The sequence below is a fragment of the Microcebus murinus genome, chromosome 5, assembly GCF_040939455.1.
Source record: "Microcebus murinus isolate Inina chromosome 5, M.murinus_Inina_mat1.0, whole genome shotgun sequence".
Taxonomy (NCBI): Eukaryota; Metazoa; Chordata; class Mammalia; order Primates; family Cheirogaleidae; genus Microcebus; species Microcebus murinus.
This window is the reverse complement of record NC_134108.1, coordinates 91645688-91673079: the sequence shown is the minus strand read 5'-3', so window position 1 is coordinate 91673079 and position 27392 is coordinate 91645688. Positions and strand designations below refer to the sequence as shown.

At 34.5% G+C, this 27392-nt stretch overlaps 1 protein-coding gene across 2 annotated transcripts in view; it reads left to right on the top strand.

Annotated features, from left to right (window-relative positions):
- TINAG (tubulointerstitial nephritis antigen) overlaps positions 1–17884 on the top strand; it is a 79528-nt gene extending 61644 nt beyond the window's left edge. For both annotated transcript variants that reach the window (XM_012780779.2, XM_020287136.2), the window contains exons 10-11: positions 8390–8435; positions 17526–17884. In XM_012780779.2, the coding sequence (XP_012636233.2) occupies positions 8390–8435; positions 17526–17660 (181 nt within the window). In that variant the 3' untranslated portion in view covers positions 17661–17884. The remainder of the gene's footprint in view (positions 1–8389; positions 8436–17525) is intronic.
- The last annotated feature ends 9508 nt before the right edge of the window (positions 17885–27392 follow it).

Sequence of the window (27392 nt, the reverse complement as noted above, 5' to 3'; positions counted from 1 at the left end):
TAGTTACAGTCTTAGGCGATGATAAGTCAATCCCCGATCCTCAGGAACACATCTCTGTATGATGTGAGGTGAACCTCTAGTCATGCACGTTTGATGTACCTGTTCATTTGACCTTGAAGTCCTGGAGTTAACCTTTACTCTTTCTTTTCCCTTTGTATTCATACAAATTGGTCAATAAATTCCCTCACTTTTGCCTCCTGGGTAGCTCTTAAATTTGAGACCTCCTGTTCATTCCCACTCCCAGTATACTTCCATTCACTGGCTCAACACATAACTGTTCAGGATCAACTATGTGATAGTCACCACCTTTGGTGTTAGGACTATAAGTGTTAAAAGAATAAACAGTATTTGCTGAATTGCTCTTACTTGCTTATTCAGAATTTCATTATTTCTTGCTTAAACTACAACATTCGTCTTTTGCATCTAGCCTGCTCCCCCTGGAAACAATATCTCACACTAACACTAGAGTTGTCCTTCTAAAAGATAATCCAGATCATGTCACATCCCATTTTCGGATGACCCTTTATCACCAACTTTGTAAATGATAAGCGTGTTAGCCACAGTGCTCCTCTCGGCCTGAACCACATCTCCCCACAACTCCCATCACTGTTCTCAAGTCACATTGGACCAAGTGCTGCTCTCAGAATAGGCAGACATGAGGTTTGTGACTTTGTACTTATTTATTGTGCCTAAAATTCTATACTCCCACTTGCAGAAGAAATTCCTGCTCAACTCTGTGAAGGAAGTCATCTTTGCCCTTGGCAGACCCTTAATTACTTCATCTGTAACTTGTAAAAATTTTCAGAATATGCTTCTTTAAATGTGGCCCTTAGAGAATTCTAATTATTAGTATTCTTGTTTCCCTGACTTCATTCCCATTAGATTGTCAGCTTCTTGAAAACAAAAGATGTATCTTTTTTGGGCTAAACAGTATTTTACCGAATAAAGGCAGAAATTAAAGAATGAAGTACACAAGAGATTCTGTGTTTCACTTAAAAGAAATATTTATAAGAATATAGGCCAGGTGTGGTGGCTCACACTTGTAATCCCAGTACTTTGGAAGTCTAAGGTGGGAGGATCACTTGAGGCCAGGAGTTCAAGATCAGCCTGGACAACATAGCAAGACCCTATCTCTAGAAAATATAATTAAAAAATTAGTTGGGCTTGGTAGTGCATTCCTCTGGTCCCAACTACTCAAGAGGCTAAGGCAGGAGGATCACTTGAGACCAGGAGTTTGAGGTTGCAGTGAGCTATGATGATGCCATTGCATTCTAGCCCAGGTGACAGAGTGAGACTCTATCTCCAAAAAGAAAAAAAAATATTTATAAGAATATTTAAGAATCAATATTACTTTAATAAAGTTATATCTTCAACACTTTCGTATTTACTATGTCTAATCTGACCAACCGTGGGTATATGAACCTCAATGGTAAAATCTACCAAACACAAGGGAGAAAAAAAATTACCATTTACACTTTTATCCAAATTATTCAGTTCCAATAATTTTATTATTTACACATAGCTTAAAATAGGGGTTTAAGAAACAGTATTGTTCAGCACAGTTTTCTGAAAATAACAACATTCCTTTTGAAGAGAACATGCATAAAGATATTCATAACCTTAGAAATACAAAATCTAATAGCATTCTTTTATGGGAATAAAAGATATCTTACTCTACAGAAACTTTATGGACTTCCCATAAACTCTTTTCATATTATATAAAAAAAGTAGTGTTTCTAAAGCTTCTGCAAAGTGAGTATATAAGATGAATCCTGAAGGAAGAGCTTACATGATTATGTGCATTGAGTGAGAGCTGTCAGTATAGACAACGCCGGGAGGCATGAGAGCTCAGGTAGCACTCAGGCATCCTCAGCGAATGTGGCACATAGACCAAGAATTGCCCAGATATTTTCAAAATCAGCATTTTCCCAGGTGTCACTAGGTTTTGAGAGAAAAGAAGTATTAATGAGTCTTAACAAACAATTGAAATAATTTAAATTAATGAAGCAGAAAAAAATTCAAAAGAGCTGTATAAAGTTCAAATTAAATAGATTCCCTTCAGGCAAGAAAAGCCAGTATTAAGATCTCTCAAGCTTGTGAACCTACTACTGTAGTAAGGTTCTGGTCTTACAAATGTTTGTAAATAATCCTTAAAACGAAGAGGTATATAAAGGGAAATAGAGTATACATAGTTATATTTAGAGCAAATATAAATGTAACAAAGATCCTCTTATCTGCAAAGTCAGCCATTGACTTATAAGAGGACCTTTGTATAAATATATGCATATTTCTAGAATTTTTAGTCTATTGGTATAATGGCAAGCAAAAGTATAGTAACATAACTCAGGAATGTACATTAGGAAAAAATACTCTCTGTAGATGAAGGAGAGAGGAACTCTCTCGTGTGAGTAACATGAGTGGTCTTCTTGCTTTGGACTAGTTAACTTTTGTCTTTGTTCAGATAAAAGTTTTAACCACATGAATCTGCTATAATGCCAATGGGAAATCACCTAGGGCAAAGTGATTTTTCCCAGTCTCTCAGAGCATGGGATATTAGAAAACGACTCACAGGTCTATTCCTTTGCAACGCCCTGTTGTAACTCTGTGAGTATTTGATTACCATCTGAGGAACTGTCTAGACAAGATAGAGGAGAGAAAAGATAGCTGATGGTCACAGTGGGAATGTTAAATTCTGTGATGGATGGACGGTGCTTGTCATTTGACTCAGAGGCTATAACATAAGTGAACTGCATAGTAGCTTCTGTGGTGATGTTTTTTTCTGAGTATGATATTTTCTTTCCATTTGAATTTTGCATAAAGGTTAACACACTTTGTTGAAACTTCTCTTTCACAAACATCTTAGTCTCTGAAACTATTAGATTCAGCTGCATTACTTTTCTTTTCCTCTTTCACCTCTAGTGGATGATTTGATTGATTTGTTTTGCTGCCTATTTTGAGAAGGCTTATACCAATCTGAATTCTGGTATTTGTGTCTGGGTTTAAAGTGACTGTTTTAAGTAAGCATCTTAAAGTTATAATAAACATGCTTCTTGAAAAGAAATTAACAACATCTGCAAAGAGTTGATAGATCTGCAATATAAGAACTATTGCTGTCTTTCATATCATTGAAAATATTGTTTGGATAATTATAATGAAATATATAGGAACATAATAAAAATATTGGCAATTGAACAAAAGTAGGATTGTAGTTTGTATTTTTTAGAAGTCTCCAAATTAATGCAGTTTATTACACATTTGATTCATTCAGTGATAACAGAATAAGAAAAATTATACAACTACATTCTGAAGTATCTTTTTCTTTTTGTGAGGAAATGTTCTGTTTCTTTAAACTTAGTCTCTAACCTGTGGTAATAAAACGAATGATGTGTAATCATTTTGCTGACTCTTATTGCCATATGCAATTGTGGATCTTCATCCCCCAAAACATTACTTCAATATTTCTGAGAGTCCCTAGCAGTATTTCAAATAGTGTATTAATAAACATGGTACTTATTGCATGGTATATTTTTCTCGTATGTCTTTTCTATTTCTTCTGTTAAATACTACTTTGTCCTCCCATCTACAGTCCTCAGTACACTGGAGCTCAAAAAGTTTGAAAGATCTTACAATGTGAGAAAGAAACCCTTATCACTATTAGTGTTACCCTCTATTTTAGTGATATTACAGAGTTTTACAGAATATATAAAATTTGTAGTGAAATGGTTTTTCTTAGGTTTTAATAAAAAGTCTGACTTTCCCCTTCCCCAATTCCAAACTCAGTAGAATCCAGTGTGGGAACTGAGCTTGAACAGATCCAAGTGACAGAGAACAAATTGCATCCTCAATAGCTGCTCTTCTCTTTAGATCAAGACTTCATTACCAAGTCAAGCTTGTCATGCCTGGATACCTCTTTCTTGATTGGGAGTTCTTTCTTTGGAGTCTTCAGCAGGCCTGCCTCCAACATCTTACCATACCTGATGGAATCTCAGATATTGGGTCCCTCCACTACCTGTATCATCTCAGAGTTAAATCATTCCTTAGATTCTTCTGATAGAGATTTTGATTTTGTATTTTATGTAAATAGCTAACATAAGTGGTGGCCAGATTATCTGAAAGGAAGTTTGATTGAGTGGTCGTCTTTCAGAGATTATGATGGTTATCATTTATAAATGAATAGAAAATTATTCTCAGTTTAACTGTTGTGGGCATATAGGAATGCTACTGATTTCTGTACATTGATTTTGTAACCTGAGACTTTGCTGAACTTGTTTATCAATTCTAGTAGTATTATGGCAAGAATCTTCGGGGTTTTCTAGTTATAAGATCATATCGTCAGCAAAGAGTGATAGTTTGACCTTTTCTGCACCCAGATGCAGATTGGGTGCAGATTTCCTTGATTTCCTTGTCTGATTGCTTTGGCTAGGACTTCTAGCACTATGTTGAATAAAAGCAGTGATAGAGGGCAGCCTTTTCTGGTTCCAGTTCTAAATGAGAATGCTTTCAGTTTTTCCCCATTCAGTCTGATGTTGGCTGTAGATTTATCATATTTGGCTTTTATCATTTTAGGTAAGTCCCATCCATGCCTATTTCATTAAGTGTCTTATCATAAAAGGGTGCTGAATTTTGTTGAAAGGTTTTTCTGTGTCTATGGAGAGGATCATGTGGTCTTTATTTTTACTTCTATTTCAGCGTTGAATTACATTTATAGATTTGTGTATGTTGAACCATCCCTGCATCTCTGGCATGAAGCCCACTTGGTCATGATGGGTTATTTTTGTGATAAGCACTTGAATTTGGTTTGCTAGGATTTTGTTGAGAAGTTTTGCATATATGTTCATAAGAGTTATTGCTCTGTGATTTGTGTGTGTGTGTGTGTGTGTGTGTGTGTGTGTGTGTGTGTGTGTCCTTTCCTGGATTTGGTATCAGAGTGATGTTGGCTTCATAAAACATGTTGGGGAGGATTCCTTCCTTCTCAATGTTGTCTAATATTTTCTGCAGTATAGGTACCAGTTCTTCTTTGTAGGTTTGGTAAAATTTAGATGTGAAACCATTTGGTGTGTGACTTTTCTTTTTAAGAAGGTTTTTTATTGCTGCTTCAATTTCAAGAAAGGAAATAAATACCTAGGAATATATTTAACCAAAGAGGTGAAAGATCTATACAGGGAGAACTATTAAACACTGAGGAAGGAAAAAGTAGAGGACATAAACAGGTGGAAAACTATGCTCATGGATCAGCAGAATCAACATTGTTAAAATGTCTAAACTACCCAAAGTGATCTACAGATTCAATGCAATCCCTATTAAAATACCAAAGTAATTTTTTGCAGATCTAGAAAAAATAATTCTATGCTATGTATGGAACCAAAGAAGACTCTATATAGCAAAGCAATCTTAAGCAAAAAGAACAAATTGGGAGGCATCAATTTACCAGACTTCAAGCTATTCTACCAGGCTATAGTAATTAAAACAGCATGTTACTGGCACAGGAATAGAGGCAGACCAATGGAACAGACTGGAGAATCCAGATATGAAACCATCCTCATATAGCCATCTAATCTTTGACAAAGCAGACAAAAACATACACTGGGGAAAAGAATCCTTCAATAAATGGTGCTGGAAACATCGGATAGCCACATGTAGAGGACTGAAACAGAATCTGAATCTCTCACCTCTCACAAAAAGCAACTTATGGTGGATAACAGACTTAAACCTAAGGCATGCCACTATAAGAATTCTAGAAGAAAATGTTGGAAAAACTCTTTTAGACATTGCCTAGAGAAAGAATTTATGATGGAGACCCCAAAGGCAATCACAGCAACAAAAAAATAAATAAATAGGACCTGATTCAATTAAAAAGCTCCTTCATGGCCAAGGAAACTATCATGAGAGCAAACAGCCAATCTACAGAATGGGAGAAAATTTTTGCATGCTACACATCTGATAAAGAGATGATAACTAGAATCTATATGGAACTCAGGAAAATCACTAAGAAAAAAGCAAACAACCCCATTAAAAAGTGGGCAAAGGACATGAACAAAAATTTTTCAAAAGAAGACAGACTAATGGCCAACAAACATGAAAAAATGCTCAACATCTCTAATCATCAGAAAAATGAAAATCACAACCAAAATGAGATGTCACTCAACTCCAGTGAGAATGGCTTTTATCAAAAAGTCCCCCCAAAATGAATGTTGGCATGGATGCAGAGAGATAGGAACACCCATACAGTGCTGATGGGACTGCACACTAGTATAACCTCTGGGGAAAGTAATATGGAGATACCTCAAAGAGCTAAAAGTAGAACTACCATTTCATCTAGCAATCCCACTTCTGGGCATCTACCCAAAGGAAAAAAATTCTATAAAAAAGACATCTGAACTCAAATGTTTATAGAAGCATGATTTACAATTGCAAAGATGTGGAAACAACCCAAGTGCCCATCAATACATAAGTGGATTAATAAAATATGGTATATGTATACCATGGAGTTCTACTCATCCACACAAAAAAACAATGGTGATCTAGCACCTCTTATATTATCTTGGATAGAGATGGATCCCATTCTACTAGTGAAGTATCACAACAATTGCAAAACAAACACCACATGTACTCACCATCAAATTGGTATTAACGGCTCAACACTTATGTGCACATATATCAGGTATATGTGTAACATTCATCGGGTGTGGGCAGGTGGAAGAGGGAAGGGGGATGAGCATATTCGCACCTAATGAGTGCAGTGCACACAGTCTAGGGAATGGATACCCTTGAAGCTCTGACTTAGGTGGAGCAAAGGCAATATGTATAATCTAAACATTTGTGCCCCTGTAAGATGCTGAAATAAAAAAAGTGAATGAATAAATAAATAAAAAAGAAAATGAGTGATTGGAGATTTCATGTGTAATCTACTACTTGAAGGAGGTAATGGCCTTTGAATATTTTAGGACCACCTATCATTGGTAAATTTTTTCAGTGTTGATGACTTTTTAAAGAAAAGTTACAAGAATATAAATGCAATTATAAAACTGCAAAATGGTTTTGGAAATTAAACTAGTTTTAACTTACACATTAAACCACCGAGAACATTTGAAATAGTGCCCACCATGTACAGCAGAGAACAAAAGAAATGCCAATCCATGAAATTACTACTCCTAACCTCTATCAGGAATGGGAAGGAGAAAGCAAAATTGTTCTTTAGATGTTCCCACCCCCAAATCACTTTTTTCCCCCTTACTCTCATGCCAAAGGATCCAAATACATTATATATTTTCTTGAGTGCCCTAAAGGCCCTACCATAAACCTGTCATCTTTAGGCAATACCTCCATGCTAGTGTACCATCATTTTATTCTGTGCCCTAATGAAAACAGCCTTCTGCCAACTGATATATTGGACAATATTTAAATAACAAATGTGTATCTCTCCTAGGAATGTTTGTTCTATAATGGCAGACCATAATTTATCTTAATGGAGTTCTGATGTTAGAACTTTGGTTATTATATATAGGTTAATGGGTGATATGTGGGCAGAACTAATTGTATTCTCACAATCCATGAAATTACCTGAAAACGGTACTCAGTGTGCTTTCTCCCCATAAAACTAATGCTGTTAAGAACGCACGGCAGCTGGAGATTATATTGTTTATAAGAGAAAAATAATATAATGTATTAAGAAGTACGTGAGATTCATAGTCTTGGCTCAATAATTCCCTTGATCTTGGACAAGTCCCCATTATCTCAGTAAATAGAACATGTTAATAATACATACCTCACTGGGTTTAGTCAAGAAAAAATTTGAAAATATTGTAAGTTCAGGTCTTTTATGAGCTCTCATGTGCTTCATTGAAAATGGACCAGTACTGGGAAAACAGGATTTGATTTTTATATGTACATGTATATACAGAAATTCCACGTTAGGTGCAAAGCCACTTTAAAAACTAACATATGTATATAAACTTTTTTACATAAAATTCCTCATCTAAAAATTATTTGTATTTCCATTTTGGTTTTTATCAGTAGTCTTGGAAACTTTTAGTTTATGTCATTTAAGGTAGAGTTTCAGAAGGCTAGGGATAAGGAGGAAAGGTATCTTTAAGTAATTTAAAACCTTTGTACCCCAGTTGCCTTAGTATTTCTCTTCTTTGGTCAATGAGTTTGATTTCAAGCCATTTGGATATAGATGATTCTATTCTGGGCACACAAATTATGTTGTATGAAGGAAGCAACTATATAAGCACATTTCTGTATGGCAATGATGACAATTCCATTGTAAAACAGAGTGGCACAAATGAACAATACAAAAGATAAAGGAATGACAATAATCTGCATTTTCTGAAGATACAAATCAAACATTTTAAGCCATACTAATATTTAATATTGTTATTGATTGTAGATGGGGCACACTGAGAGGAGCACAAGGGCGGAAAGAAAAATTTTGGGTATGTAACTCTTTCCTCTTGAATTTCTACTGTGAGGTGAATACTCTGTAATCTTTTGTTCCTCTGCTTCCTGCTTAATATTATTTAGTCACATTCTAATTTACTGTTATATTGTTCATAACATTGGTGTTTTTTGCAGCACAGAACTGATAATTATTTATATCATAGTAATAGCTTTCTTCAACTCTTATTATTTCAAATAATAAAAGACAAGGAAGTATTTTTTTTTTCAAATTGAGAATCAACAGGACAACTTTTTGTTCTATTATCATCTATATTATATTTAAGGTGATGCTTAGACAACCCCATATATGTGTATATGTCAAACAACTTTGATACTTTTTAATGTTAGTATCATATATATATATATATATATATATATATATATATATAATTTTTTCTGGAGGTTAAGGTTTTTTTTCCCCTGAAATTATAACATACCATATGTCTTTATGGAGAAAGAGCCAATGTCCAATCTCAAAAATTATAGAAAGTTATAAATAAAAATACAATTTGAAGAAGATTAAACATATCACATCAAATATTCAGTTTACTTATTATAATGAATTTTGTCAACTGTCCCAAGTTCTAATATTATATACTTTTTTTTGCAGAAATAGAATAAAGTCTAGGTTATAATACTTATCATGAAATTTAAAGTTGAATGTACACAGTAGAAGGCACATTACAGCTTACAAAACATTAGGTATTAGGTCTTGTACTCATCTGAGTGACTTCTGGTAGATTTCTTCATAAGGCACTCAGGTATGATATGGTCACACCTTGTATTTGTCTTGTTGGTATATGTAGGTATTATTCTTTTAGATACAGGAAGTCTTTGTATTCAGCTTTTTAAAAATATCATTTTCCTTATTAAACTAAAACTTAAAGTTGCTAACAATTAACATTAATGTCCAATAATTAAAATAAATAAATTGTGAAAGAGGTTACATTATTTGAATACTTACAATTAAGTTCCTGTGTGGGATTTTTATAAAATAAATTGTAATAGTCATTCAGTCCCTCAACAATATAAAATTTAAGAGATAAAAGCAAGTACTTTGATTAATGTATGCAACTCACAACAGTTCTTAGCACATAGCACTTGATGGCTATTTGTTGAATGGATATGAATGAATATGCAGAGGAAAATGTATTGTGATCCCCTCATCCTCAACCTGATTGCTTCCACCCTAGAGCCCCATAGGCGGTGGACATATACACATGCACACATATATGCCTGCATTTATACTCACTCATTCTCATATGTTCAGCACATACATGCACAGTACCCTTTTAAACTGGTTTTGTTGTAGTTACTATCAACTCTGAACTTGCTACTTACCAAAAATTTTCCCTGAAAAAAATTTTTTTATGGGGGTATTGGCAGGCTTTCTTTCTGGTGTGATTCTTTTGGATAAATTGTTGAAGTAATTGGTAGGAGTACAAGAATCAGGCTGCAATTTATAACATTTTATTACATTGCCCATTTTTGTAGTCTTTTTCTCTGTTAAATGGTACACTCATCTGTGGCCACAATCATATTTGCCTTATTTACTAATGTATTCCAAGGGCAAAGTATAGTGACTGGTATATGGTGGGAACGTAAACAATCATCATTTCATGAGTGAACGAATAACTGCAATGTATGTATTCAGGAAAAGCTAGCCAAGTCATTAAATTTTATTTATTTCATGTAAAACTTTATGGTGCTTTCATTGATATATGAAACCTTTAAGTACAGTTGTACTATTTTATAAAGAATAGTGATGAGTCTGAAATGTTTTCCCATATATATATGCATGCCATGGGACAACTGGGTTAGAAGCAAAATGTTTTAAATTGAAATTCACAACCAGATCAACAGCCAGGGTAACACTGAAGCATCACAGCATGGGTGCTCCATACCTTAGTCTTACAGGTGATATGATAAGAGCCAATGGAATTTTTCTACACAGGTAGCAGTTTAAATCCCATAAATGCAGGACAGAGAACAATGGATTTTCTTCATTTATATACATGAGAGAAATAGGCAGATTCTTCCTTTCCTGAAAAGAAAGAAAAAACTTTTATTCCATTAAGATGAAATGGATAGAATCCTGTTTTCTTACCCTAACCTTTAGGAATATGAACATGTCTTTCTAAGGGCCAGGTAAACACCAGATACTGTCTCCGATTTGTGGACTTCATCCCTTTTGGCCTGTAAATACTGAAGGAGATAATGCTGCAGTACTTCTGGCACCTTGGAGCTTAATTTCGGACTTTGTGCTCTAACTCTTTGGCCCTCTTGAGGAGATAAGAGCAGTTTTATTATCCCTCGGATCTATCAGTTAACTAGACAAATGGCTACAGATTTGATTCTCATAGTATGTGAAGAGTAAAATATTTGTGGGAGAAGTAAAAGCAAACATTCCCTCTATATTAAATACATTGTGAGTCAGGAAGCTAGGACTTTTTTCAAGAGCACTGAGAAATCTAGTGAAGTTTTATTTCCTCATAATTATATATGGATGTTTCAAAATATTTACAAACAGGCCCATGACATATTTATAATAAAAATAATTGGATGGCTTCCACTACTGAGTAAAATATAATAGATAGTAACAAGTCATAAATTCCACTAAATAGATAGAACATAATAACAGAATTTCTCAAACTTGTATTTTTTTAAAAAAAATGAGAGCTGAATCTGGAGAAGAGTTTCTGTTTCTGTGCAGAGATAGAGAGGCAGAGTGAAATCTTCTGCAGCATTGCAAAGCCTGGGGAAAGAGTTCCCTCCCAACAGAGGCTGAAACAAATACTCAATAAGTATAGCCCTTGACATATTTGAAACCAGGCATGGACTGAGCTTAACAAAAGCTTCTTTTCAGCCCTGATTCAACTCAATTCCCAACTAAATGACTAGATTGAGATGATCAGTTCCTTACCATATATTTCTAGGAGGAAAAAGAGCTAACTTTCTTTCATGGAAAATAATTCCAATTCCAGTCTCTATAGTTGCTATAACAAAATATCCAGCATACCTGTATAGAAAAATTCCATTGGCTCTTATCACATTGCTTGTGACACATTTAAAAATTATGAGACAAGTAAAGCAGAAAAATTGACAAAAAATCAAGGGGAAAAAAAACAATCTATAGAAGCAATAAATGATACTTTAGATGTAGGCTTTAAAATAACCATTATAAAAAATTAAGGAAAATATGGAAGAAAAGATAGAGAATTTCAATCTATAAAGAAGCAAGAAGATGAGTTCTTGAATTCACAAATGCAATGTCTGAGATTAAGAAATCACCGTATGAATAAGGATTCTTCTCCCCAGTGTATGTTTTTGTCTGCTTTGTCAAACATTAGATGGCTATATGAGGATGGTTTTATATCTGGGTTCTCAGTTCTGTTCCACTTGTCAATGTGCCTATTTTTGTGCCAATACTAAGCTGATTTAATTACTACAATTTTGTAGTATACTTTGAAGTCTAACATATTGATACCTCCCATTTTGTTTTTATTATCTAGAGGAAGGGGGGAGAGCAAGGTCGTTATATGTAACCTTAAGATTTGTACCCCCATAATATGCTGAAAAAAAAAAGAAATCACTGTATGGTTAAATAGCAGATAAGACTAATGATCTTAAGTAATATTCAATAAAATATATTCAATATTTAATACATAGGAGAAAATATCATGTAAAAACAAAAACAAATCCAGAACAATGGGAAAGGATGGGGGGCACAAGCAAATAGTTTAGCATACATGTAATTGTAGTTCCAAAAGAATAAGAGAGAGCGAATGATGAAGAATCAATATTTAAAATCACGATTACCAAGTTTTCCAAAACTAAAAAACATCAACCTAAAGATTCAGGAAGCTTCATTAACTCCAAGCAGGACAATTCAAGTAAAATTATACTCTAGCATTTCATGGTCAAAGAGCTGGAAATAAAGAGAAAAAAATATAAAAACAGAGCTTAAAAATACATAATAACCTCCAAAAAAGCAGCATTGACTGAAAGCTGACATTTCAACAGAAAAAATATGGAAAGTAGAAGACAGCAGAATGACATTGTTAAAGTGTTGGATAAAAGTAGTTAATAATAAGAATGACAATGATGATGGTGATGAAAATAACCTACTAACCTGGAATTTTATGCATGGTGACAATTTTCTTCAAAATAAAAACAAAATTAAGACATTTTTAGACAAAAGCTGAAGCAACACAGTTTCAAAAAATATAAAGCAAAAGTTGCAGAAAAAAATAGACAAATATTTTAACACTTCACAATATCTTATAGAAATATCAGCTAAAATGTAAGTAAAAATATAGAAAATTGGAAAAACTATTAACCACTTTATATAATTGAAATTCATATAATACTATACATAAATATTGATGAATTACATTCTCTTCACGTGCACATGAAATATAATATTTGATAAAATTGACTATATCTTGGGGAATAGGTCAATGGCAAGTTTAATAAGTTCAAAGGATTGAAATTGTGCAGAAGATACCAAGTTAAAGCTTTTGTTATTTAGCTAAAGTAGTACTGAATTTAACAGAAAATGCATGTATTAGAAAAAAAGAAAGGTTAAAATCGATGCATTTTAAAAAGTTTGAAAAGAATGATTCAATCAGGTAAAAGCACAAGCCCAAGGAAGATAAAATGAATGAAATAATATAGAACAGAAATCAATGGCAAAGAAAGCAGACATATAATAGACAAATTTTTAAAAAGAGCCAAAAAGAAACAAAGAGAGACAAAACAAATAACCATGAAAAAGGACATTGCTGCACATTCAATAGATATTAAGTAATTAATAAGAGGATATTATGAGAAAGTTATGCCAATATATTTTACAATATGGATGAAATGGATAAATGTATTGGCAAACAAAACTTACCAAAACTCACACAAGATGAAAACAGAAAGCCTAAACAGTTATGGAACGATTTGAAAAAATTGACTCCTTTTAAAACATTCTCACAAAGAAACTCAGTCTCAAAAGACTTCACTGGTAGATTTTCCCAAACATTGAAGGAAAAAATAAAATCAATTTTATATCAAACCTTTTAATGGAATAGAAAATAAGGAACAGTTAGTCCACAACTCATTTTATAAAGCAGCATAATGTCAATACCAAAGCCTGATGATACAGAAAAGAAAAATTATAGGTCAACATTTCTTATGGACATAAAATTTTAAACAAAATATCACAACTAAGAAATATATTGAAAAGATAACCCATCATGACCAAGTGAAGTTTATCATCCCAGAAAGGCAGGGTTGGTTTTAAATATTAAAATCAATCATGATAGTTCGTCACATTATCAGAGCAAAAGAGAAAAAAAAATCATGATTACCCTCATTGATGCCGAAAATGCATTAATAAGTTTCAGCACGTGAATTAGCATTCTATTGTGCAAAAAATTATCACAAATTTAGAAGCTTCAAACAATATACATTTATTTTCTCAGTGTTTCCGTGGGTCAGAACTCCAACTTACCTGGATCCTGTGCTCATGATCTCACAAGGATGTAGTGGAAGGGTTGATTGGGCTGTGTTCCTTTTTGGAACTTAAGGTCCTCTTCTAAACTCGCATGGTTGTTGGCAGAATTTAGTTCTGGTGGTTGTGAGGCCAAGTGCCCATTTTCTTGCTGACTGGGCTACTCTCAGGTTCTAGAAGGTGCTTGAATTTCCTTCCATGTGGTCCCCTGACAGACATTCTCACAAATCCTCTCTCAACATAGCAAGTTACATCTTCAAGACCATTAGGAAAAACAAAATTCCTGACGTCTAGCCCCTCTTTTAAAGGCTCCATGAGCCAATTTGGTCCATGAGCCATAGTTGGTCAATGCTTATGCTACAGAAATTTTATATACATGTGAAAAATAAATAAATAAACCAGACCCCTATCTCACAAAATACACACAAAACTAATTTGAGATGGAAAGTAGACCTAAATGAGATTGCAAAATAATAAAGTGTCTGAAAGAAAACATAGGCAAATATGTTCATGATATTGATTAGGCAAAACTTTATTAAATTAGAAATAAAATGGATAAATTTCATGAGAAAAAATTATCAGACTACATTACAATAACATTCAAAAGACAGCATTCTGAGATAGAAAAGGTAAGCCACAGACTGAGAAAATTTACCTGTCAATCATCCATCTATCCATCTTTCTATCTGGAAAGATATCAGACAATGATTCACATATAGAATACACAGAAATACTTACAAATGTATAGGAAGACAAAAAAAACCTCAATAAAATATTAGACAAAATTCTTGAACAGGCACTTCAGAAAATAGAAAATCCAAATGGTCAACAGACATATGAAAATGCGGTTGACATTTTTAGTTATCAGGGGAATGCAAATTAATACCACAATGAGATACCACTGCACATACACTAGATTGGCTTAAATTAAAAGGATTGGTAATACCAAGTATAAGTGGAGTAACTAGAACTCTTGTATTAATGGTACAAGATGGCATAGATGGTACAACTACTTATGTACATCATGTTTATCAATAGGAGAATGGATAAATAGTGTTATAGTGACACAATAAAAATACACAACAATAAAATGAACTAATTACTAACATATACCATGACATGATGAATCTCAGCAACATTATTTTGAGCTAAAGAAGCCATGCACAAAAGAGTATATTCTGTGCTATTCCATTATTATAAAGATCAATTAAAGAAAAAAAGCGATGGGTGAGGAGAGGGTGAATGTTGACAGGAAGGTGACATGGTGGACCTTCTGGGTGCTATAAATGGTTAATATCTTTGTCTAAGTGATGATTAGAGAGGCATAAATTTCATAAACATGTGTATAAATTCACTAAACTGTACTCTTAATATTAATAAACTCTACACATGTGACTATATCATAGATCTCAATATAAAAGGTAAAAAGTTACGTCTTTAGAAATTTCCTCCTCTGTGTTGCCACCCTTTACTTTATAATTAAATACAAACAAATTCAGGCATTTGGAAGAAACAAATACAATAGGTGAAGAAATGGAAGAAATGAGAGTAGGAAGGATAAGATTAATAAACAAAATACATGTCCTGAGGTGCACTGTTTTAGCACTAATTTACAAAGTCCCACTGTTCATAATTATGTCGCCTTTATTCTATGATTAGCTCTCATTAGCACATAAATTCACATTTGATTATAAAATCTTCATATACCCTTCCCGTATTTACCAAAGAGATAATTATGAAATTTTAAGCAGTAACAATCTTCAGACATCCAAATGAGAATAGGTATAGTTAGGTATAGTGTTGTATATCATACTTTCAAGAATTTAAAATATTACTATTCCTAACAATTTATCTTAGGTTTTGACTAACCTTATTTGAAATCCCTCTCTCTATATCTGTATAGAGAGAGAGAAAGAGAGGAACTGACTAGAAAATATGGAAATTGGAATTTAGTTTAGTTCATTGTTGCTAAAATTCTCACACGTTGATCCTGTCTCATTTCCAGCTATTCGAAGTCCATTCCATCTTTTTAGTGGTAAATTGAATTCATCATCTTAGACACAGCATTGAGAGTGCTCCTTTAAGGTGTCGGGGCTGATTAAGGAGGCAAAGAACCACATTGTAAAAGGAAATGCTGATGATAATCAGCTATTTCTTAAAGCTGATGTTGTCACGACAATGTCTGATGCTGAGAGAATCTGCCCCTCTCTTACATGGTAGGAAACAGTGAAAGTTCAATGCAACACACCATATGCTTTCAGAATATCAATGTAGATAACGCTAAGAAATTTTTCCATCTGAGGTCCAGTGTAGGGTAAATGTGAGCTGCTGTGAAGTCTCCAATTTTCTGGGCTTTTCTCTTTTGTTTAGTTGTGGTCAAATAATTCCCTTCTGTGTGCCCTTTGGCCTTTATGATATTCTCTCTGTACTCCATTAATGCCTTTGCTCCACCATGCACTTATTCACACGAGCTTTAAGCCCAGGAGCCCATCTGGGCCTATCCCAACACTCTTAACTATCCTCATATTTCAAAAAGAATAGGAAAAGAAAAAAAAAATTCTAATTCCTGTTGATTTTACTTTCTGAAGATTTCTCAAATACTTTATCTCTTTTTTTCCCACTCCACTTAGGTTATCCAACTGAATAATGACAAGAGTCCACTAGCTGTTCTCCCTGACTCTTGTCTTCATCCTCTTTAATCCATCACCTTCACATCATATGGGACAATGTCATCAGAATACGAATTTTTCCTACTTTGCTCTCCTACTGGAAGCAACTCAATCAATGACTTGCTCTCATCTTCACCACTATTTTCTCAATATGGATGTCCTTAGCTCCCCTTCCAGCCTCATAACCTACCACTGCTTCCTTCTTATGCTCTAATTATAATAATTTTATTGTTTCATTTCACTACTTCATGCTGTTTCATGCTTTTACTGTTTCCCTTTGCCTGAATATCTTTTCCTCTTTTTTTTTTTTTTTTTTTTTTGGTCTGGTGAATTTATGCTCAGGCTTTAATATGCATCCCATGCAGCAGTTCTTCCACAACTTCTTCCCTGAACCATCCAAATAAGCAAGGTGTCCCTCCTCTGACCCTAATAATTCCCTGGGCATATTTCTATGTTAGCACTTGACTCATGTTTGCCATCCTTCATTAGATGATATGCTCTCAGAACACAGAATAGTATTATTTACTATTACATTAATACTATTATATTAATATAGTAACTATTATATTAATATATATTTACTATTATATAATATATACTATTATATTAATAGTATTATTTACTATTATATTATTTATTTTTGGTCTTCCAGTGCTGAGCACAGGGCTATTCACACAGTAGACACTCTATAACTATGGCTTGTTTACCATCTTCTGATGGGGCATTCAAACTTTCATGCATGTGTTACTTATATAATAAAACTGTTATGTAGAAAATATTTAAATTCTTGATAATTATAATCAATGGTTAGTCAAAGGCATTTAAAACTACATATGAGTTCCCTGTGTTTTTATAGACAGGATTTAAAAAATACCAAAGTATGATACTTAACTTTTTCATTTTTTGTTTTTCTGCAGATTGCTGCCAATTCCTGGGGAAAGTCATGGGGAGAAAATGGCTATTTCAGGATTCTTCGAGGAGTAAATGAGTCTGACATTGAAAAGCTGATTATCGCAGCTTGGGGCCAGCTGACAAGTTCAGATGAACCATAACATGTCATTAAATTTCCCTAAGGCCATGCATTTTAGTAAACCTTTTAAGTTGAAGTTTAGCAATGTGAAGTTTTCTGTGACAGTGGAATCTTTGTCTCTTTGCCCTGTTAACACAATGCACCTGTTTCCTTGTTTTACCCTGGGCTCTGTGCTGCCGCTCCCTTTATATGCCTTTATATGAAAACACTAATAAAGAGCAAAAGAATGGTTAAATGCCTTTAAAATTCCCATGTTGTCTTTATTTTTCTCTCATGGCAGCGTCCTTTTCACCTTTAATTGTTCACGAACAGCATGGCAGTACCTGTCTTCAAAGTTCATAGCACTCATTTGTAGAAATGGTTTGGTTTTTCTCTTTGACCAATGAGGGCTTCAGACAACAAAAAGCAAATTAGAAACACAGCAATTTGCTATCTTTATAACATTCTTTTTCAGCTAAAGAATACTTTCTTAATTCAAACCTTGCTTATGTTTTGCTGAAAGCTCTGGACATAGATTATTAATTGCTTCTCTCAGTAAGCTAACATTTTTTTCTTTTCATTTGCCTAAAACATAACTTGTAATCTGCTCACAAAAGAAAAGTAACTCTCCACAGGAAATAACCACACTTTGTGGTCCTCTTTAATGGTCTGTGATGTGGAGAAGATGTTAAGTAACGGAAAAACTTAGAGGCTAACAATAGAAGTACAGTCTGGACATACACACAGTCCTATTTTTGGAAGCCAGTATATTCTGTCTAAAGTCTATTAAAATCAGCTGCAAAACTGTATTCGGAAAGATAACACATTTACTCCCCAAAACAGCAACAGGATACCATGAGTCAGAAAGAATAAATATACTTTTATCACAACCATTTCACACTTCACTGCTTGAAATTCTAAAAAGTAAGCTAAATCGGCACTAATTTGCATCTAATTTTGATTTTTGTTCTCTATAGTGGGAGAAACAAAAATAGCATCATATAATAATAATGGTTGGGAAAGGAGATAATATTTTAATAATTCGCTGACATCTTTAATGGCAAGCTAATAAATGAAGAAGCTGGGCAGTAAGTGAGCAAGCACAGCCAATTATTATTACACTGGTGGGGCTCGGAATGGCCTGAATTGCTGGTCACTCCATCATGTTGTTTTTCCAACGGGGCTTCTCCTGTGGTGCCCAAAGGCACCCTTGATTAGAGATGCCAGACACGCTGAAAATGTGCGGGAGCTGAGCACGGCAAGGTGAAGTGCTGCTGCTATTGTTGTTTTCTTCATTAATCACTGTAGCTTTATCAGAAGCAGCATTTATTTACTTGGTCCTGTCCTAGAAAATACACAGGGGGAGGGGATTCACCTTGTCAGCGTTGGCTGACATTCCCCTAGATGGTTGAGAATAATTTGTTTTCTCTAAGTTTGGGGTCCTCTAGAGGCAGCCCCTAAGACAAGAGTTTAAGTACAAATACTTTGCTTGGGCCATGAAGGGAGCGGGCAGTGATGCAGGGTAGTAAGAGTGCATTGCCACGCAAAGTTGACCAGGGGCAACGGGTTCTTATCCCACTGGGGAGTGTTAATACGTTCTGCAGATTTATGCCACCTGAGGAAAGAAGTGTTCCTTGCTTGAGGCCTGCTCTAGGAGTCTGTGAATTTCCTGGTCATTCTGGTCTGTCACAAGGTTAGGGGAAATAGGTTCCAGTGTCTAGAAAAACCCACAGGCAAAGCAAAGCAAATTCTGGATGTCAGGCTGATGTCCACTGAAACGGTACAGGTGAGAGGATGTGAGCAGGGAGGCGACACTGTCTGCTATGGGTGTTAACACACTTTTCAAACATTTCCCTAGATGCTGAAGACTGCTGAAGTGATAAATTACAACGCACAAAAGTGCCAGGTGACTCACATGCCTTTTAAAAACACTCAGAGGCTTAAATTGATTCACCTCTGTCTGTGTTATGCAAATCAATGAACAGTATTAGAATTAATTTTCACATTGTGGTTTGAGGGCCTAGATCCTGCTGTTTTAAAATGTCCTACCTTTCTAATGATCCCAAAACAATGAGGGCAGTATTGTCATTTTCATTGTATTAATTGAGTTTTTCTTGGATCCAAGGAGATGGTTAGGCATTTTTAAATCTATCAAAGTGGTAAATTATACTTACACATTTTCTATGTTGATACCCTCTTTAGTTTTCAGGCCAACTTGGACATAATATATCTTCTTCTAAATCTCTGAATTTATTTTTCGAAGATTGTATTTAGTAATTCTGCCTAGGCTCATGAGGTTGTCCTACAGATTTTCTGTTTACCTCATCTTTTCCTTGCCAGATTTTGATAGTAAGATTATTTGAATGAGTTGGCAGGAATTTACCTCTTTTGGTTAATTATTTTGGAGTGTTTGTGTAAGATTATGATAATTTACTTGTTGATAAGGTACTTCAATATACCATTAAACCACCTAGACATAGTATTTATTAAAATTAAAAATATTAAGTTACTGATTGAATATTTTTATATGGGTTTTGTCAGGCTATTTCTTCTTCAGTTAGAAGAAGAAATAAATATATTTCTTCTTTACATATATAAGAATTTATATATGTAGACATAAAGGTTTATGAATGAATATATAAGGATTTATATATATAATGATTTATATATATAAGGATTTACATATGTATATATAAAAATTTATATGTGTGTATATATAAATCTTCCCATTTCATGTACATTTTCATATTATTGGAATATATTAGTTATATACCATACATAATTATATCATAGTAATATTATTGTTTTAATCTTACTGGATCTAAATTTATTCCTTAGGAATTCTTCTTCTTTCTTACTTTCTTGAACAAGCCCATCAGAGATTCTCCCATTCATTTTTCTTTTCAAAGAAACAAGTTTTGCTTTTCTTGATACTATTTTATCTTTGTTTTCAGTTTAATTAATGAATTCTCTCATCTGTCTTATTATTTAAAATTCCTTTGCATTTATTTTGATAATTTTTTCTACCTTCTTAAGTTGGACTATTAGCTCATTAATTTTGAGCTTTATTTTTGGTTTTCTAATTTAACCATTTATGTAGGGTGCTCTCTAAATGATACCTCTAAGTGTAATCATTGCTCCCTTTAGCTTTTTATAATTGTAATTACTCAATTGTTTAAAAAGAAACCATGTTTTCGGAATAGCAAAACCTGGAGAAAAGTTGTGTCAATTCTAGTTATATTTTATTTCTCATTTATTCTCTCAGATCATCTCAGTAGGTTTTCAAATACAATTTAGAAATAATTTAATAGCATAACATGCAAATTATGTGATTTGATTACTTAACTGAACCAATATCCTTTATATTGCAAGAAACATGTTTTATTCATTTAGGTCTCTGCTGTATAGCTGAAACTGGAATTCACAACAAGCTAGTTCACAGGCTCATTTACTCATGAAAGCCATGTGACAGACTGTTAAGGAGTAATTCATTAATTTCAGGCAAAAAAATTCTCTATTTATTTATTTAATTTCAGCATATTATGGGGGTACAAATTTTAAGGAATAACTTCAAGTTATAGGTCTTTTTCTTCTTAACAAACTAGGTTCCCACAGAGACAAAGAAAATAGAGTAGCAAAAAGTCAGCTGAGATGTAAATCACTTTGGCATTTAAAATTCTGTTCATGTTCTGTAACATGCTATATTTCTCTTTAAGGCTTCTTAGCAGTTTGGTATGTTAATTCACAGGTATGTTCCCAGTAAAGAGATATTTGCCTAAAAGAAATAAACATTATTCTTATCATTGCAATAATTGTGGGTAATTTTCATCTACAATCTCTTTAGCATTTAACTTGCTATCTAATGTATGCTTTGGGTTCATGATTTAATATGACATGAGGTATCTTTCTTCAAAAATTAATCTTAGTCCTTAATTTAGATTCAAAATAGCTCCATGGGTAGACAAAGCCCCATTTTGATTATCTGAAAGAATATTTTATATATTGACATGCATATAAGAATGGTGCTTAAAAGGATTATAGCGTGATTAAGATGATGACATAGTTATAGTATGAATAGCATTTTTTTTTCTATTTTAACAGTATTGAAAGACATTTTGAAATACAGTAAAACCATCTTACAATCCTCCTTATGAATATTAAATTACCTGGCACAGTAGCTTTGAGACCTTAGGGAAGTTACTACACCTCTATGGTTTTATTTGTTCATGTTCAGCTAAGTTATATTAATCATGCTAACATTCATTGAGCTTCTGCTGTGTACTGAGGACTATGATAACTGATATTCACACAATATCTCAATTTATCAGGTGACCAGGCAGCTGAAGAAAATATAACTTAAAGGGGGCACAGGCCATGGCTTCTTTAATGACAGAACATCTTCATCCTCAACTTATCATAGTGGCAGATGCAGGAGAGGCAGAGGGAATAGAAGAAAGATCTTTCGGACAAATTCTTAGAAGCAGTTCTCTCACTCCTTATGATCAAACCCTGCAGGTGGCTAAAAGCAAGCAGCTTGCCTTCAAAGCAGTTCTGTGTGAGACCAGTGTCCGTATTTCCTGGACCAACTACCAGGATGCCTGGTTGGATATTTACAAGCACACGTGGGGAGACAGTGAGGTATTCTACTTGACTTTATGACTACTTTGGAAAATCTAGGACCTGTGGATACTTGTGTCTACAGAGATCTCTAAATAGAGAGTCAATGCTTTTCCTGATTTCAAATTATTCTTCAAAGAATGTCAGTGGCATGGGGACAGAGTAAGAAAGGAGGGTTCCCAATTGTCAGATAAAATCTGGAAATAACTACTTATAATCTCATTTTAGGAGCTGGAAATGGAAGTCTCCATCATCCAAGATTCTCAGGACTTACTGCAGTGAGCAAGTGGGCCTTGGCATTCATTTGTTTCCAATGGTTCTAATAATACAGTATTTTCTATGGTGAGAATACTCATACAAAGAACACACACACATGCATGTATATGTACATACATGCACACACTCTTTTTTAAAATCTTAGAAGTAGAAGTGTCTTTTATGTCTAAGTTTGGAATTTTATTTAAATTGAAATTTGTTTAGCACCTGCTCTGTGTTAAACTCAGTTCTAGGTACTAGGGATAGCATAGTCAGACTTTGACTTTAATTTTATATCACTTTTAGTCTGGAATATAAAAATAGACAGTAAACAAATAATTACAATAGGTTATGAGAGATAATATGATGGAAGAAGTTCACAGGACCATACGAAGCTGTAGCTGGAGGAATTGGTATAGTTGGTGAAGGGCCTTTTAGGAGGAATGTTTAGTTTGATACCTGGAGAAAAAGTAGCAGACCAGAGAAAGTCAAGCCCAAATGGTAGATAATAATGTGTTAGGGAGGCCTGGAGTGGGGAATTATCTGAAAGAAGTCAAGCACAGATTCTGTCAAAAGTGAGTGAGAGTGGTATAAATAGGGCTAGAAATGTAGGCGGCAAGCAGATTGTAGAGGACTATCAACTGTGTTAAGGAGTTTTGCCTTTATCCCAAAAGAAATGAAGGGGCTACTAATGAATTAAAAATGTCACTCAGGCTTCTGCCTTGAGGAAGGCAAGACTAGAGGCAAGGATAGTGGTTGGCATTTTATCATGAGACTTGAGTTGAGAGATGGTGATTTGGACAAGGAAAGTGGAGAAGAGCAGACATGCTCAGGTTCCCAAAATATGTGGGTTATAAGATCATCAGACCAGGTTTGATTTAGGACCAGTGGTGACAAGTGAAAGAGAGTGAGGGTTCCAGAATGACCCCAACGTTTTGGGTAACAAAGCAAAATCAAAGCTCAGAAATTTTCACAATAAATCTTCAGGATATCTTGATACTGTCCTTGAAATACTGCTTTGGAGGAGAAAGTTAAGTGGCTAAGGGTGATTTTTCTGCATAAGTCCATTTGGTATCTAATTCAACAGCTGTTTATTGAGGGCCTCCTCTATTGCAGAGAATTGAGATTAGTTCTAGTCATATGAAGATGAACAAACAAGACACGATTTCTGTCATCAGCCTAGTAAAAAGACAGACAAATGAGTACGCAAATAAGAGGAAATGTATTTAACATTTAAAGGCCATAAGGAAAGCAAACAGGCTAGAATGAGGGAGATTGATAGAGGTGGGAGATCCATCCTGATAGCATAAACATGGAAGTCTTTTTTGGGAAAGTGACATTAAAGGTATAAGAAATCAGCAAGGTGGATAAAGAAGAGAAGAGAATTCTGAGAAAAAGAAACAGCCTAAACAAAAGCAAGGCAGGAATATTCCTGATGTAATCAAATAGCTGAAAGAAAGACAAGCTGGCCAGAGCATAGTGGCTTTATATGGCTTGTGATGGGGTGGATGGAAGAAAGGACCAAGGTTAAGTTTGGAGAAGTGGCTGAGGACAGGTACATGCAGACTGTGGTGGCCATGGTAAGGAACTAGGATTTCATTCTGAGTGCAATGGGAAGCCATTGAACAACTATTACCATTGTGATTTGTGTGTGAAAAATAAGTAGGAGAAAACTAATGACAAGGCAAGAGAACCAGTAAGCAAGCTGTTTCAGTAGTCCACATAAGAGGTGATGGGAACTTGGATCAGGGCAGCAACTGAGGACTGAGAGATCAGTAGTAGGAATAAAGGGGGTTAGGGCACATAGTTAAGGAAGACTTTCAGGCTTTCCCTTGACCAACTAGTTTGATGGTGCTGTCATTCTCTGAGATGTGGAAGAATGAGGAAAATCAGGTAATGAGGATGAAACCAAGAGATTACATTTGGGTATGCTAAAGTGGTCTGTCTACATTTTCCACAGTCCTAAACGAACACAGGAGAGACTGAAAGTCTCCTATTTACCGACAGGAGTCAGAGAATTAGGAAGAGTGGCCTATAAATTTGGATGAATTGGACAAAGTGGGAGTAGACTGGAGATTGGCAATCTCAATGGATTGGGGGATGATTCTGCTCTGACCAGAAAGGGCAATTATCATGTCAGTGGTTGCCAGTATGAATAAATACAGATAATGAGGTCCACCTAGCCTACCAGGCTCCTATGCAAGCTGAGTAAGCCCTAGGAATTACCTGCCTCCCAGAAAGCAATCAGGAAACAAGTAGAACTAATAAGAGGTAGAACTAAGAGGTGAAATAATTTCAAAATAGAAAAGATTATGTTTAACCAAGAATTGTCTAATATTACATTGTTGCCCATGATATTGAATGGGCAATTAAAATAGAAATTAAATAGTATATTAATAAAAATAAAAAATACACTATATGTATATATATATATTTGTGTGTGTACAGAGAGAGACTGGGAGAGAGAGACTCTGTGTTTAATGGATATTTTCCCTATTATTGGAATTTGAGAGAGGAAAATTTTATCTTCAGTAATGCCTAATGCAGCGTTTGTTCTAAACACATATTTAATATATGCTTGCTGATGAATAACCAATATTGAATGAGCCACTGCAAAGTAATGGTGAGCATTCCCATGTTTGGCCAAATTTAGTATCAGTAATGTCAATAGAATGATATTATAATTAATCTAAATCCCAAGAAAATAAAAATTGGGATTTTAATAGCACCAGGAATTTGATAGAGCCCCATTTGATGCAAATGCACCAAAAACTTTTACTGAAATTTAGATGGTCCATTCCTTGGCTACATATATAAACATTCTCTATTGATGGAAACTCTTATCTTTTTGAAATTTGTGCAAAAATAAAAATTCTAATGATAGAAATAATCAAAACTGGCCATTTCTGCTATTTTTTGGTCTAAAAAATGCTAAGTAAACTGCAAAAGTTTGATTTTAAAGAAGAAAAAAAACCCACAAGTTCTGAAACTCCATGCTTTTTCATTCATATAAACACTAAGTAAAATAGCAGAACAGCATGAGCTCTGCCTTTTGACTTTGTAATGCGCTGTATGAAACCTAATTTAGACTTGGGAAAAATTATATCATCACCAGAACTAGCTTTGTACTTAAACCATTAATGAGAAATGAAGGACTTTACAGTGAAGTGTAAAGAAAAGATCCTTAGAAATGGGGGCGAACTAAAAGATGAAAAGATTTTGATTTTGGCTCTGTGGGGGAATTGAGAACTCATGCAAAGACAACATTACTTGTTGTGTTAATTACCTAGCAGGATCATTGAAATTCTCTCCTGTACCTTCTCTATACCTCTCTTATATCCTCCCGCTTTGTTTTCTGGAAATGAATTTAAACTTCTGAAGAGGTTCTGGGGTCGGAGTCACTCAAGAATTAACAAAACAAATAGTGAAAATATGCAAAAATGACAGATTCTCCCCTTATTATGGGTATTTTCCAGGTTGGAGTGTTGGAAGCATGTTTATAAGTGAGATATTATGCTGCCCTATGTTATTATCATTTGAACTCTGTTGATGAGCTCTTTCAAAACCCAAGTGAGAGTAATGTTCAAAGAAAAATCTGTCCTGAAATTAAATACTATCTTTAATGGTAATTCAAAATAATTATGTATACTTGTTTCTTCAGAAACCAAACACCAATGCACTGATACTCTGTACTAGATAATATATTCCAGCATGTGTGACATGAAAATGGTAAATCTATTTGAAAAACTTTGGTACAAAATATTGTTATATATAAAAATACCTGGACAGCTACAGAATCAAACATGGCCACAGTACTATACGTTTTCCTAGGACTTTTTAAATAAAACTTTAGATCATTAAATATTGGTATCCAATTTCTCTATTTTTTTGGAAATTGAGTAAAAGCTTTGTTTTCTAAAACCACAAAGCCATCTCAGAGTAAGTAGCTAGGAGAGTTATTGATTCATATAAGTGGAAAAAAATAGAGCTAGGCCTGTGCCCGGGTCAATTGGCTCTAGAGCCTAAATGGTGACATCACCATTCTATCTTATGTGTTCATTGCTCGCTGTCTCTGCTACTCTTTGAGCTTTGGCCTCCTTGCATACCACAAAAAATGAGCAGGCCCTTATCTGTGTTGCAAGGGATTAGTAGTGGGTTTAGGCTTGCATCATTCTCATTTAGTGACCACAGGAGAGTGGTCCTCGAAGTGTGATCCGTAGAGTCGTGGCATCAGCAACATCTAGAAACTTGTAAGAAAAATCTCAGGGTTACATCAACAGCTCACATCAGGCCTGACTCAAACTCTGGACTTGGGGCTCCCCAACCACAATCTTGTCTTAACATACCCTCCAGGCGATTCTGAAGCATACTAAAATTTGAGAACCATTGCCTTAGTGGAAAGAATGAGTGTTTCAGCAAAAATCATCTCGGAGTGGGACACTTATTGGTTTGGCTTCCATGATGTGCAAACTTTTGAATGGATGACTAGAGGCAGATAAGCAGAAAACTGCAACAGGGATGGCCAGAAGCACACACATACACATCTCTGGACAGGAGAATGTCCTGCATTTGGGAGCCCCTTTGGAATCACATGGGTGAAATGGGAAGAGAATATCCCCAAAGGCAAAGAGTTTTATTATCTAATAAAGGGGAAAAGTATGCATGGTCGACAGAAACACAGAAGACTAGACCTTATCCAAACAAGTTTAATATTTATATAACATTTCTTAACACACACAAGAGGTAGAGGTACTATCAAACACATCTTACCAACATTCTTGGGAAGCAAGAGTCATGTATTATTAGCTCTCCATTTACCACAGTGCAAAGTACAACATATAAAGGTTAAACGACTTGTTCAAGGTTATTCATCTAATTATGGAGTCAAAACTAGACTACAAAT